We start from the raw sequence: 14846 nt of genomic DNA on the forward strand, positions 1-14846 counted from the left end.
TTGTTTTGTTGTGCTTGTTTGTTTGTTTTTAATGTTTTGGCTTGAAACATTTTACTTTTTACCTAAGAAGAAGGGAGAGCACTAAGCATAAAAAGTGGAGGATGTTAATCTCCTTTGCCCCTGGCAAAGGAGGAACTCTCTCCTGGATCACTCTGCATTCTACCACAACCAGAGGCCACAAGGGAGGGTGGCTAGAATTAACAGAGTATTGAACTTCAGTTACTCAGCAGTGTAAGAGGCAAGGCATGGAAAGAAACCAAAGCGCAAGAAAGGAATATTCACAGTCCTCAGTATGAGGTCTGGCACTGACAATAGTGTTCTTGTCGATTTTTTTAAGCCAAATTTATTTTATGGCTCCACAAATAAGCTTAGATGAAGACATGATGAATATCTAGTTTCAGGTTCACAAGATGTAATCATACGACATAACAAACATGAAAAGATGCTCAACTCACTACTAATCAGAGAAATGTAAATTAAAATTAGTCATTTCACACTCACTAAATGTATCGTCTCATACTAGCAAGTGGTAAAAGAAAATGGAGAAACATAAAGGTTCATAAATGTAGCGGATGGGGTGCAAACTACAACAACCACTGGTCAAGGAGAAAATAGGCAAGTCCTCCCACTCAGGGCTTCCACCTCTAGACACATATGCAGGCAAGACGCAAAGGGGAAAGCGAAGTGATACAGAACACAGAAACCATCTACTGCAAACAATAGAAAAGATAAAAAAAAAAAAAAAAGGGGGGAAATGTCCTTCAATGGGGGAAGCGATACGCTTATACAGTCATGTAATGGAATACCATTCAGCAGTTAAAGAATCATAACAACAGCTAAAACCAAAAGTCACTTTTAAAAAAAGTTTTTTAAATAAAAAGTTGCAAAAGAATACATGAAACATAACATTTTTAAAGATACATCGAGGCTATACATTTTATTAAGGATATATACATGTGAAGTGTACAGTATGGAAATATCAATGAGAATGAAATATACCAAATATACCCTGTGCTCCTGGAAGGCAGAGAAGGTTAAGAAATTGTCCACCATCCTTTCATGTTCTGGGGAAGAGGTAACTGCAATGGACTCTGCCCTTACATATTCCCAGATAAAACCAGTCTCCACCCTTCCTCAAGAATCCCATGTTCACCTGAGTCCATAAAACCACAGGCCCTTCCTTTTCTATGAGACTTCCTCATTAATGAACCTTCTCCCTATTGCATCAGCCTGAATAAAATCACCTCCTTAACTGCTGGGTACATTGTCTTTGACACAGGAGTGGTTTTCTCTGGGGAGGGGAGGCCATGAGGAAGAGGATGCATATTTAGTTGTAATGGTAACACGAATAGCTGAAATATTGCAAAATGTTAACCTGTTTTTGGAACTAAGGGGTCTGTTATTTTGTGTTCTTTTCTATTGATAATGTTCCAAAATTAACTTTTTAAATTATTTTAACCTTGATGTAGAGTCAGAATAAATGCTTTGAAACAAGTCAACTCTTTACAGTGTGTTTTATCATATGCTAAATAGGCATATCAATTCATGTCCAACATATTGCACTGAGCTGTTGTAAGTAAAACTGCCCTGGCTAATCGCCAAACAGTGTAATACATTTGTAATTCACTCTGAGTCAATTAGCTCAATTTGTTAGAGCAGAGTTCTGATTAGGGTAAACTTAAGGGTTAGATTATCATGGAGACTTTAATTGTTTCAGGGGCAATACCACACACCTACTTCCCAGAGAGCCATATAGCTATGCTGCAAATGCACACCACAGGTTGCAAGAGGAGCTGGGAGAGTCTGCGTCTGATGTCTCAAGTCACACGCATTAGAACTTCCTGGGCAAATAACCCTAGGAACTTGATGGTAGGCTGGTAAATAATTACATAAGAAAGTTGGCACACCCAGTACACATACAAAAAAGTTTTTTTTAGGGTGTGTAGATTGTGGTTAATGTAGAGGGTAGGCTTGGGGGGGGGAGGGGAGAGCACTGTAAAATGAGATGTTTGAAAACATTAAATCTCATCTTAAAGTGCCCAGAAAGTGATATTTTGAGTTGGTTTCAAATTGCTTTATTCCCAAGTGCTTCTGGAAGACTTGCTGAGTACCAGGAAGTGATTTTGCTAATTTAGAACAAAGCCATCAGCAGTTAACATTTAATCTTAAAAAAAAAAAAAAAAAAGACTTAGAAACTTGGAACCAAGCATCTAATTAACAGATCTAAACAGTTTCAAATACAGAGAGAAAGTGCAAGAATCCGGGATAATAAAAGAGCTGAATGTCTTCACAATATTCTCTAATAGGGGAATGAACAGAGATGCTCTGTACTCATAAGGTTAAAAATAAGAGTAACCTTTAAAAGTGGTGGGTCTATATCCTCAACTCTCATTCTTTGCAAGCAACTGAACAAGAGTAGCTTGTAAGGTCTTTCTGAACTCCCTAAGGCCAAGTTTGAATGTATTTGGCATCCTTAAATGTTAATTTTTATTTCTCTCCCTCCCCTCAAGAGCCACTAAATATAACAGATCCTACCTTCCTTTTATTTGAATGTACAGAAATACGGAAGTTGTATAAATAGCTAAAGTTAAACTGCTTGGTCTTATTTTCAAACAGAAAATAGAGTCGGTGTTAGCAACGCAAAAAAAAAAAAAAAAAAAAAAAGAAAAAAGAATATCAAATAAGACCTTTCAAATCTGAAGCACTTTTATCAGAGCAGATGGTTTCAAATTTATAAGAATTCCAAGCCCTTAAGTTAAAGATGTCTTCATACAAAGTAATACATACATCTACAATCTTAGATTAAAAAGTCTTAAGATGCTGATCCTCCACAGTTTACAGAATTAAACCAAACAAAAAAGAACCAGATTCTGAACAAATAATATCAGATTCTTACCACCCATCCTCAGTCATCAAGAAACTACCAATTAATCTCTTTTTCTTCCACTAATGAGTCAGTCTGCATATTCATGAAAGTAGCAATACTTCAAGAAAAACAAAATTATTATTCAGTGAAAACATTTTGTATGCGGATAAGCTGGTACCAACTCCTTAGAGGCAGACAGATGCAATAACAGTGTAACATTTCTTGCAAAGTCTGGTAAGCCTGTGCCTGCAAATCATTGACCAAAAATGGTAATAGTGTGCGCAGACTAAAGAAAATGACAAAATGTTCTACATGATCGTCCATGAGCCTGACGGTTTAGAGGAAAAAAACATAAGTAAATTAAGCAAAATGGTACACCTCCTGGAATATACTGAACAGGTGTTTACATTTTTAGCGACTCAGATAATTCAACTGATTTTTTAAACCTTCTCCATTTGCTTTTATTAGCATCCCAGTATCATGCCCACATCCGAAAACACTAAATTCTGGCACAGTCTGAGTGGTTACAGGTAACAGATAATTTCTAACTATTCCTAGGCAGGGAGGGCAGGGAAGGGGTTAAAAGAGGCACCGCCAAGCTGGAGAAGCCCGACGAGAGCGCTGCTGGAAGGTGATTGCCAGATACGACAAATAAAGCGGCAGCAAGGCCACCCTGTTTTTCATCATGCCAGGGCCACGTTCGTTAGCGAACATTCCGCGCTCTGGGGTTGTTCAATGAGAGCCTGATTTTCCTTACAGAGATGGACAGGCTGCCAAACCGGTCCTCAAGGGCCGAAACTCGCACGAGTCACTAACCGCCCCGGCACGAAGATGGACCTCGGACGAACGCCGGATTCCGACCACCCCCTGGCCCCAGTTCGATCTGGGAGTGGGGTGGGGGCTCGAGCCCACGGCTACCTAGGCCCGGGCAGGAGGGAGCCCCGAGGCCACGCAGCGCGGCGGTGGCTGCCGGGGAAACGCCCCAGGCGCCGAGGGCCCGCCAGAGCGCGGGCGGCGGAAGCGCGGACTCCGCAGACCGGCGAGTCCCTCCCGGAGCAGGGGTGCGGCTCTCGCCCCTCTGCGCGACCCCGCGGAGACCCGCCGCCCCCGCCTCTTGGGTTCCTTCCCACTCACCATCTTCACCACGTCGATCGCAGGGAAGCAGGGTATAGATCCGGCGGGCGCCGAGTCTGCGGAGCGTCGTCCTCACGGAAGCTAGAACAAGCGACGGAGGAAGGAAGCGACGCGGCGCGCGAACCTACTAAGGGGCGGACGGGCGCGCGCCCCGGGGCCGAAATGCGCCTGCGCACGTCCCGCACCGCCCGCCGTTGCTAGGCAACCGGCCTGCCCGGCAACGCCCCGCCGGGGCTGTCGTCTGGACTCGGGCCTGGCGGAGGCCCTCCTCACCTGCTCTAGGCTGTGAGTAGGGGCGGCACCCCGCTCACCAGCTCGGGTCTGGGGTGGGAGGGTTCCTCCCTCACCTACTGGGGTCAGGAGGGAGAGCTTGGGCTGGCACCTGCCGACGGGGGGAGGGGTCCTCCCTCTGGGCGGGAAGGGTCACGTGACGCCCTGCCTATGCGCCGCCGCTGCCCTTATATGGAAGTAGCTACCTGGCCAGGTGTGCTCCGCCTCTAGGGGCGGAGCCTTGGCGGGGGTTGGGATGGGGAGAATGAGTGGGCGGGGCCCGGGAAGGAGAAGATGGGAGGGAGGATCTGCGGGAGCAGGGGCGCGGGCGGTAGCGCAGGGGACGTATCCCGCATTTTTTTACCTACTTTGGTGCGATTCCCGCCACTCTCCCCTGATTGGCCCGGGCGGGCCAGTCTGGCCCGCTGGTGAGAGGAAAAATGTGCACATTTTTCCTCCTTCCCGAGGCGAGCGTGGCAGTTTACAGTGTTCTGTGAGTCACCGCTAATTTCAGGTCTGGAAAACAAGGAGCGACTTATTTATCTTTGGGAACTGCCTGGGGAAGGAGGCCCGGCAGCCCGCAGGGGTGTGGCTGGGAAACTGCAACGTTGTCTTGGGTTGGTGGCGCCAGCCCCGCCTCTCCGTTTTGGGGGGTTTTAATTGGAGATTATGTGTTTTTAAATTGGTAGTGGCATAGAAACGGTTTTCAGAGGACCGGGAAGAATCTCAGCGTTTTTTCTGAGGGTGTTTTTGTGGGAAATAAAAGAAACAGAGAGATTGTACAACTGGGATGATTACTTGACTTTTATTTTAAGTTTTTCTTAGTTTAGGCTACCGAGAATATCATGGCCTTTACCAAAACTGTTTTCATTCTCCAGATGTGAGGCTTTTGGACAAGATGGTCAATATGTTTTTTGTTTTCCCTCTGGGTACTACATAAAATCCAGGTTGTATGTGGACTGTCGTCTTGGTTGACTTGTTTTTATTTTTTAAAGTGATCAAGTTTCGGGCAATTCTTAGCTTTTACCAGCTGCTACAAGATTTTTGGCAGGCTAGAGCAGTGCTTTTGAAACTTGAAGACACATCAGAATCACCTGGAGAACTTAAAAGTAAGATGAGTGGGTCCCACCCCCAGAGTTCCTGACTCAGCATATGAGGAGTAGGATGCAAGAATGTGCCTTTCTAACAGCTTCCAGGTGATGCTGATGCTGGAGGTTTCCCACCACACCATGAGAACTCCTAGGGCAATGAGGAGGAGCTCACCTGTATCCAAAGGATCTTTTTGTTTCTGTATTCTATCTAGCACTCAATGTCCCCACCACCTCAGGCTTCTAGTCTAAAAGTGAATCTCGGTCATTAGAGGACACATGTCTGCCTGCTCCAGCCTCTCTCCGCTGCATTGCATCTTCCCCTCTGCCACCAGCATTGTGCCCAAACGTAAGAATCTGATCAGGTCATTTTCCAGCTTAAAATTTTCAATGGCTTCCTCCAGAATTCTCAGCAGGCCAGTCTGTCCCTTCTGCCTCTGGCCTCAGCCTACCTTCTCTTCCCTGTTTCTGGCATCTTCCAAAGTGCCCCCTCCTCCACCCAGTCTAAATGTCTTGCTCTTGCTCTTTGTGACTGCCATGATCCTGGGCCTGCTCTTTTCTCTGCCTGGAATGTTCGTCTCACCCCTCTGATTAGTGAAGATGGCTCTGAGCACTACCCAAGGGATCAATCACAGCTCCTTCTTCTATAATCCCACATTTCAGCACTTCTCAGACTTTAATAAACATACAGATCACCAGGGAATCTTTTTTAAAGTGAGGACTTCTGTTTTTTCCCCTACTGTTAGAGTAGCTCTGTAATTGTTTATATTTTCTGCCACCACCAGATTAGACTGGGAGCTTTTTGAGAACAAGAGGTGTTCAAGATGCCTCTTATATAAGTAACACCACCCCTGACACATCATAGGTTCTCAGTAAATGTTTGCTCAGAAAAGGAACCAATATCTGAAGATGTTTAATGATTTATCAGGCAAACTTCTGTATCCATTCGCTGTAACCTAAGATGAACCCCCATTTTTCTTAAGGTTCCGTTGAGCTTTTGCCTCTGCATTTGTACCTTAAGTTTCTTATATGTTCATTCCTCCTCATCCCACAGAGGGAAAAAGTTTTTACATAAGTTCTCTCAAATACTGGATGGCTGTATTCCATTTCTCATTTGGAAAACATTTTACATACTTAATCTGTGAGCATATAGGCACTTTCATTTCAAGCCATTGCATATGAGGGGCAAGGAAGAGTCAATTATACATTAACGAGGAGCTTGGAGAGATGTGTGTTAATAGATATTATGGAAAAAGCTTCTTTGCAAAGGGGCTGAACCCTGCTGGTATACTGCATAGCAAAAACTATTTTTAGTCCCTCCTCCCCAAGTCACCTGTTCCCTATCCCCAGCTCTTATTTATGTCTTTAGCCTTAAAAAAGTAATTTGAATCATATAAGATATGAATATTATAATACCATTATACTAACTCATAAAATATTCAAACAATACAAATAAAGAAAAGTCCTTGGGCACCCCATCCTCCAATCCCATAATTTCACTCCCTTCCCCAGAGGTAACCACTGATATCAGGTTTATGGCCTTATAGGCTTTCTGTGCATTTATAGAGTTATAGGGACACAAAGATACACTTTGTACACGAGTTTCTGTGTAATAGTTTTAGGCTGGTGTGCAGTGTTCTGCAGCTTGCTTTTGTGCACTTAATGCTATGTCTTGGTGATTTAGTCATGTTGATGAATCATACCTTGTAATTGCTGCAAAGCATGACTGTCCATTTATTTAACCTTTCCCTTCCTGATGGCCATTCAGGTTATTTGCAGTTCTTAGCTGTCACAAACAGTGCTGCAATGAACAGCCTTGTGCACAGCCCCTTTGTATACACAAGCAAGTCCACATCTCAGAGAATTACTTGCAACTAAAATTGCTAGGTCAAAAGGGACACACATTTTTTATTTTAATAATTATATGTTGAGGTTGCCTTCCAAAAAGATTATACCAAAAAATCTCCCTCCCCCAGTATTTGAGAATGTCTGTTTACTCTCTACTGACTTCTTATTAAAAGTTGGAGGCATTCTAGAACAGGCAAAGGTAAACCGTGGTGAAAAAAATCACAAAAAGCCTCCACTGGGGTAGGAGTGACAACTGACTGCAGAGGGGGCTGAGGGAAATTTTAGGGGTGACGGAAATGTTTTATATCTTGATAGGGGTTTAGATTCCTTGGGTATATGTGTCAAAGCTCATCTTAAGATTTGTACATTTCACTGTATGTAAATTTTACCTTAAAAAAAAAGAACCCTAGCCTAATTAATGATATGCGTGCTGAAGTGTTTAGGGATGACGTGTGTTGATGTCTGCAACTTATCAAATGTGTAAGTTTTGAAATGTATAAGAAAAAAAACAGTTGGACTGATGAATTGATAGATGGCTAGACCTGTGATAATGCCAGCCTATTAATGTTAATTGTAGCATCAAGGTAATGGGCATTTGGGTGTCCCTGTACAATTCTTCCAACTTTTCTGTATGTTTGGAAATTTTCGTATCAAGATGGTGGGAGGCAGGGTTTGAGGGAGAGAGAAAACATTTATTGGGCACCTACTGTATGCGGGACCAGTTCTGAGAATGGCATATGCATCATCTCATTTAGTTTTCCCAGTAATTCTTTGAAGCTTCCAGGCCACCTCTCTGACCTCAGCTTCACTCACTTTGTCCCAACCACCTGTGCTTCCTGCCGTTACTCAAGTTTGCCGGGTATTTTCCAACCGCAGGGCTTTTGTATCTACTGATATCTCTGCCTGGAGCATGCTTTCTCCAAATATTCACAAGCCTTGCTCCTCCACTTACTTGAGATTCCTGCTGAAATGTCACATTCTCATGAAACCTTCTCTATTAGTCTATTTAAAATGGAAACTCGCCATCCCAAACACCCCTGCTTTCCTCTTTCCTATTTTATTCCTGTAATTGTACCTATTGTATCTAACATATTTATTCTTGATTATTGTCTGTCTCCCTTACTAAAAAGTAACTGTTGAGGCTGGGATTTTTCTTTGTTTCATTCACTGTTCTGTCTCAAATGCCTAGAATAGTGATTGTCACATAGTGTGTGTTCAATAAATATTTGTTAAATGAACAAAAGAGGTGATGTTTTAGTAAGGATTGCATTCAGCTATTGGTAACAAAAATTTACAAAATAGTGGCTTAAGCCATTATTAATTTTTTTGCTTCTTTTCTATAAAAGAAACACATAAGCAAGCAATTCAGGTTTTGTATAATGGCTTCGCAGTATTGGAGACCCAGGTGCTATATTGTTGCTTTGCTGTGCATGGATTCCTTTCCCAAGGTAACCTCATGGTTCAAGGAGGCTGCTAGAGCACTTGTCATTACTTCCACTTCCAGGCAGTAAGAAAGAAAACATTAATAAGGGCACCCCCTCCCTTTTAAAGAAACTTCCCAGAGATACCACATAGGACTTCTGTTTGTACCTCATTGACCAGAACTTAGTAATATGGCTGCAAGGGAGGCTGGGAAATGTGCTCTAACTAGCAATGTGCCCAGCTAAGAAATTGGGTTTCCTTTACTAAGGAAGAAGGGGAGAATGCATATTTGAAGATAACTAGTGGTGACTGCCATAAGTAGATATTATTATTTGGACCCATTCTACTGATGGGGTGAAGCAAAGAGGAATCAGCAAGCTGCTCCAGAGCCCATGGCCTTTATCCCCAAACCACATGACATATCACTCCTGGATGAGGTTGTACAAGATGCTTCCTTAACACCACAGTGGGGGTTTACTGGCAAAACTCCAGAAATGAAGCTGTAAATAATACATTTCAGACATCCCTTCTCTTACTGTTCATGGCCTTGTCCTGACGAATCAGGCAGCTCCAAGGACCCCAGCATCAATTTTAGCAAAAGACCAAATATATATATGTATCTTCATGTGAAAGAGGCAGTACCACTTGGCAATGCAATTGATTTCTGTATTAGTCCTGGTGGTAGAGTAAAAGTCACATACCGCAATTTTATAATTTTGAAAATTGAAGAGCTATGACTTTTTTCCAGGTAATAGTGTGTTTCTTGAGTTAAACCATGAGAAAGTAGAATAGAAAATGGGACAATAACCTTGGCTGATGATTCTTAACCCCTCTTGGGACATATGCTCCCTTTGAGATTCTGATGAAAGTATACATTCTCTCCAGAAAAATAGACAGTGATTCGTGCTCACAATGCTTGGCTTACAGTTTCAGGGAGCTTGTGGATTGCCCTGAAGCCCATCCATTATACTAGATATTTGAGGAAATGTCCTAAAAAGGAAACCCAGTGTAGACATAAATGAACAGTTGCACAGTTCCTTCCTCCTTCAACATTTCGCAGCCCCTCAGCCCCACCCCCTCACCAAGATCAGAGTGGGTTTCACCCTGGTTATCAGTTTAGCATGAGACCTGCCAGATCTTTACTAAATGCAAATCGTCTCCACAATTTTTTTTTTTTTTTAATTGAACACTTAATAGGGCAAGGGACCGCCAACTTCATAGTTTTTCAGGGCCTTTAGCCTCACAGCCCAACTCTTTCTTTGTTCTACAAATGAGGAAGCTGAGGCCCACAGCAGGGAGTGAGTGAGTCAGGGGCCAAACCAGGGCCAGTTCCCCCCGCCCACGTCGGGGGCACTTCTCTGTCCCTGCAGAACCTGATCTGAGCTGACGCATGGGCAGCAGCTTGTTTTTTGTTTCATTCGTTCAGCAGTATTTCTTGGGGATCTATCCATGTTGTCTTCCCATTTGTCATAAGTATGGTACATCCTTTGTACAGTTCTGAGCTGGTGGTTGTATTTCCAAAGAAAGAAAAACGAGCCCTAAACTTTCCGAGGGCGGCACCAGTTCTCACCCTCTCCCCCTGTACAAACCAAGGGAGATGAAAATCCTAAGGAAATATGAGCCCATAGGTAAAAATAATGAGATATCTTCATAGGAGGAATCCAAGTATTATGAAAGAAAGTCAGCCAGCTGAATTTTAACCAGAAGAAGCAGAAAAAAAAAAATTAAAAGAGCTTAGTAAATATTCCCAGAGAGATAAGGCAAGATATTGAAAAACCGGAAGCAGAAACAAACAGTTCTAGAAAAATTGGAGACATTAAGAATATAAAATATTACTCTTGAACTAAAAGACTCAATGGATGGGCTGGAAAACAGACTGGGTATATCCAAAAAAAACCAAATATATGAGTTGGAAGAGGAAGTCGAGGAACTAACTCAGATGATACCAAGAAGGGATAAAGAGATTCAATGAATGAGAGAAAAGTTTAAGAGGCGTGAAGGACAGAGGGAAAAGTTTCGGTCTCTGTGAAAAGGTATCCCGAGACAGGGACATTGGTAAATTCAGGGAAGGAAATATTTGAAGAAATATGGCCCGCAACTTTGGTTCTGCTGCACTTTTTAATTTATTGCCCAAATCACTCTTTCGGCATTTACTTTGTGCCTACCATGTGCCCACTCGGTTCAGAGCCATGAGGGGGGCAGACAGGGACCCTGCTGTCCTGGACCTTTAATTCTTTTCGGCCAGAGGCAGGCAATCAACAGCTGAGCAGTAAAGTACTGGGCAGGGATAGTGCTTGGTTGACAGTAAAACTGGGTGATGTGACAGAGGGTAATTGGGGGAGGAGTGCAGGGGACAACACACTCTGCAAAAAGAGGTAGAACTTAAGTTGAGGCTTAAATGCGGAGAAGGACCCAGCCATGTGTAGACACCAGGGGAGGACATCCTGGGGTGGGGTGGAGGGGCAGGAAATGACTGTGGTGTGTTCAAACAACAGAAGGAAGATAAGTGACCCCAAGGAGGCTGAAAGGGAGATCAGCCATCAGATCACATAGGGTCCTGTGGATCACATTAAGAAAAGCAGGGTGGATCAATGAAAGCTCTGAAGTATAGCCTCAGCTTAAAGAGATGTATTTGTAGTTACATATTTTCAATAAGATTAGGTTGAACATAGATGACTGACAACATTCAACTCTCTTTGACCTACAAAAGCAGGAATTTCTTTTCGTTCCATCTAATTCACGCTAGTTAAGTAGGATCCAAGTATCCTGGCTTTTTTAAAGGATTATTTACACCCCACCACCCATTATTACTGCATGAATTTCTTGTACAAAAATGAGGAACTAAGTGTTTGAAAAATAAAGGCTTGTGTCTGGAGGCAAAGCCAGTATCTTTGCTTCCATGCATAGTGGGATGCCAGTTTGAAATTTTTTTCAAGAGATTCACAGATATTTACTGAGGTCCTACTGTGTGCCAGCTGTGGCCATGTGCGTACAAAGATGAGTAAGTCATGGGCCCAGCCACAAGGAGATCACAGGTGAAAACAGATCAATGCCAAGATAAACTTGGCCCATTTTCTCCCATGTTATGGGTTACAGTTCCACCATTTCAGTTATTTCCTTATTGTGAAGTACAACATATATACTGAAAGGTGATGACTTTCAAAGTACGATTTAACAAGTAGTTATAGAACAAATTTCAAAGAATGTTATGGGTTACAGTTCCACAATGTGTTATTTCCTTGTTGTGAAATATAACATACATATAGAAATGTGATAACTTTCGAAGTATAATTTAACAAGTAGCTATAGAGCAAATTTCAAAGAATGTTATGGCAGTTCCACTATGTCAGTTATTTCCTTCTAGCTATTCTAGTATCCTATAGACTAAAAATAAAAAATTATTTATATGAAGATTCAGAATTCATAATCCTTTGTTAAATCCTATCTTATTAGTTGCTACCCGCCCCCCCTCGTTTGACCACCTTTTCTATCTTCAGGGATATCTGGGCAGTGACCAATTTAACTTGTTCATATTGAAAAGGGATGTCGACATTATGGGGAAAAGGGCTGCACCTGCTTGATATTCTTGGAGAGGCTGTTGCCTCAGGGTTTTGGGAATTATCTGGCATAGGAACACTCTGGGGGATTTAAGTTTCTGAAAAGTAAACTTTATGAGTGAAATTTTATGGAGTCTCAGATAGGGACCTAGGTATTCTTTAGTATTTTGGGGACTACTGTTGATTAGGGCTTGGCATACTGTGGCCATTTGGAATATCTAGCTGGAGCTTGCATAAGAGTAACCTGCAGGACAGCCTCTCGACTCTCTTTGAAATCTCTTAGCCACTGAAACATTATTTTGTTACTTTTCTTTTTCCCCTTTTGGTCAAAAAGGCATTGTCAATCCCTCGATGCCAGAGCCAGCCTCACTCCTGGGAGCCGTGTCCCACGTTGCCAGGGAGATTCACTTCCCTGGCTTCCCACACTTTTATGGGTAAGTGAGAGGCAAATGTGTCACATTTTGCAATCAGTCCTTCTCTTTTCAGTTTGGGTTTTTTTTTTGTTTGTTTGTTTGTATTTTTGGTCAGTGAATTCAAGCCCAGGTATTAAGAAGGGGCCTTCTCACAAGATTTTCCATGCTGGAGGTGGAAGGAATTTCTAGTTCATTTATATTCTTCTTGCTCCTGTGGAAAACCTTCCCTCCCACCCCTAGAGCCAGTGAGTCACTTCCTCCCTCCCAATCTCCAGAGCTTCCTTCCCTGGGCAGCACAGACCTGGTCCTCTGGAAAGTGCTCTTGGCTGCTGGTAGGAGGTGGTCCAGGCACACGCACGGCACCTGGAATTGCTACTGAACTTTCAGTGGAGGATCTTCCTTGTGCAAGAGAAAGTATGCGTGTGGTCTGATGAATCCCAAGTGTTGGATTCTAGGTCCATCCTTTTCCCTTTTATTTTAAACAACTCTAGGAAAGGAACGCCCATAGAAGGTACAGAGGACTGCGGGTTTATTTTATGACTCATGGAAACTTCTAAAATGATAAATACTGGCTCAGCAGCAGCCTGAAAGAAGAAACACGCCACTAAACCAGATGCTATGGTTACAAGAAACAAGAAGAGCATATTTAACAAATAAACTGACTCCATTTGTAAGCCTTCAGAGAAAAAAAAGAGCTGAGAGCCAGACCTAGGTTCTCTGAGGTTCCCTTTCTGGCCCCACAAAGGTTCCGTTTGTTTTTCCTGAAGCCAGAAACTTCCCAGAGATGGTTCTTGGCCAGGAAGACATTTTAAATGGCTTTGGTTTTAAACTTTATTTAGTCCAGACTCTTTTTTGGCTAATAAGATGGAAACACTTTGCCAACCATAAACATTAATGAGGGCGAAGATGAAAATATTTTCCCTTCAGAAAAAGAAAATAAATATTTTCCTTCCAGAGTGAAAAAAAAAAACAAATCCCTCCTTCTCTGCGTGTATGAGAAACTGAGGATCCTGGAGAGTTGTGAGTAATTAGGCATATCAAACTGTTCAGAGAAAATTTAGAAATAATGTGCTGTAACTAATGGTTGAGCTCCTCCTAAGTAGAATTTTTTATTTCTCGTGAAGAAGCCAGCATACTTTAATTTGCTGTCTACTGATTTTATTTTCAAAAGAAAATGTAATAATATTCATACCCAATGAAAAGACTTAGTTTAACAACTTCCCTAAGTCTAGTGAGTAGCTTGAAACTGCCCTTCAGTTGGTTTATCCTCTATAACTGTGGTAGGTTTGTTGACAGAGCAGCGTTACTTACTAACCGTGTACTTTAGAATTGGCTGCCCCAGCACACACACACACACACACACCACGCACATACACACGCACCACGCAATGTAGAGTCTGGGGTCTTGATCAATGCAAGATAAGGGGGATTAATAGAGAAAGAAAGTAAGAGAAGACAAGCCCAGAATCCTCTGCTTCAAGTCAAACGGCCAAAGAGACTGGCCTGTTAAACATGTGAGTGTCCCCAGAAGGAACGTGGCGGGAGGCAGCACATCTGAAAAGGCGTTTTGGTAAATCTGCTGGGTCAGGCTGTCCTGGGCATGTGAACTTCCCTGAGAAAGTAGGGACCTAGGAGGAAGACCGTAGAGCATGTTGTAGGGGACGTTGGAGGGCAGAGAACGTAGCAAAGTCTGCTGCAGAGGATTAATCTTGAGTCAGAGAGAAACAAGGTGGCCGTTGTGGTCTGACCCACAAGTGCAGGTAGGAAGGGAAGAAGGGAAGTGCAATGAGACTCCGGCGTTCACCTGCCCTTTGACCCCGCTGCAGGGAAACTTCTCTCTCCAGGGAAACGGGAGAGAGAGAGACTGCGAGAGCCAGAGTAATCAGAGAGATGTCACGAGAGCCAGATTAATCAGAGAGCTGTGACGTGGAGCTTGCAATCAACATTGAGGAAACAGGACTTCCCTTCTTTTGCAAGACCTGGTCCTCTGTGGTTTCCCTCCCTTTCTGTTTCTGCTCATCTTATATTAATAAGTGTTGCAACCTGATGGGAAGGGAGCTCTCCCCACCTAAGAGATAGGGACAGGAGTGTGTGCAGGTAGCCAAGGTGATGCTGGCAGCCACAGAGGCTGTGTGGTGGAGATGGCTCCGGCAAGAATGCCTCGATGGCTGCCAAAGAGAGAGGAGCCACCTGAGCCCTGTGCCCACAGATGGACCGGCCCTGGGTCATTCTGCTGGTTGAGCCAAAG

General features: G+C 43.2%; 2 protein-coding genes across 5 annotated transcripts in view; one reads left to right on the forward strand and one right to left on the reverse strand.

Moving 5' to 3' along the window:
- DSTN (destrin, actin depolymerizing factor) overlaps positions 1 to 4152 on the reverse strand; it is a 40281-nt gene extending 36129 nt beyond the window's left edge. Inside the window, exon 1 of the mRNA XM_037811683.1 lies at positions 4001 to 4152. Coding sequence (XP_037667611.1) covers positions 4001 to 4003 — 3 coding nt within the window. The 5' untranslated portion in view covers positions 4004 to 4152. The remainder of the gene's footprint in view (positions 1 to 4000) is intronic.
- BFSP1 (beaded filament structural protein 1) overlaps positions 4149 to 14846 on the forward strand; it is a 68224-nt gene continuing 57526 nt past the window's right edge. The window contains exons 1-2 of one of the 4 annotated variants that reach the window (XM_037811678.1): positions 4202 to 4285; positions 12520 to 12619. In XM_037811678.1, the coding sequence (XP_037667606.1) occupies positions 12537 to 12619 (83 nt within the window). In that variant the 5' untranslated portion in view covers positions 4202 to 4285; positions 12520 to 12536. Of the gene's footprint in view, positions 4286 to 12519; positions 12620 to 14846 lie in introns of all 4 variants that reach the window. The other 3 variants (XM_037811680.1, XM_037811681.1, XM_037811679.1) reach the window with 3 other exon arrangements.

This window comes from Choloepus didactylus, chromosome 19 (assembly GCF_015220235.1).
Source record: "Choloepus didactylus isolate mChoDid1 chromosome 19, mChoDid1.pri, whole genome shotgun sequence".
Taxonomy (NCBI): Eukaryota; Metazoa; Chordata; class Mammalia; order Pilosa; family Megalonychidae; genus Choloepus; species Choloepus didactylus.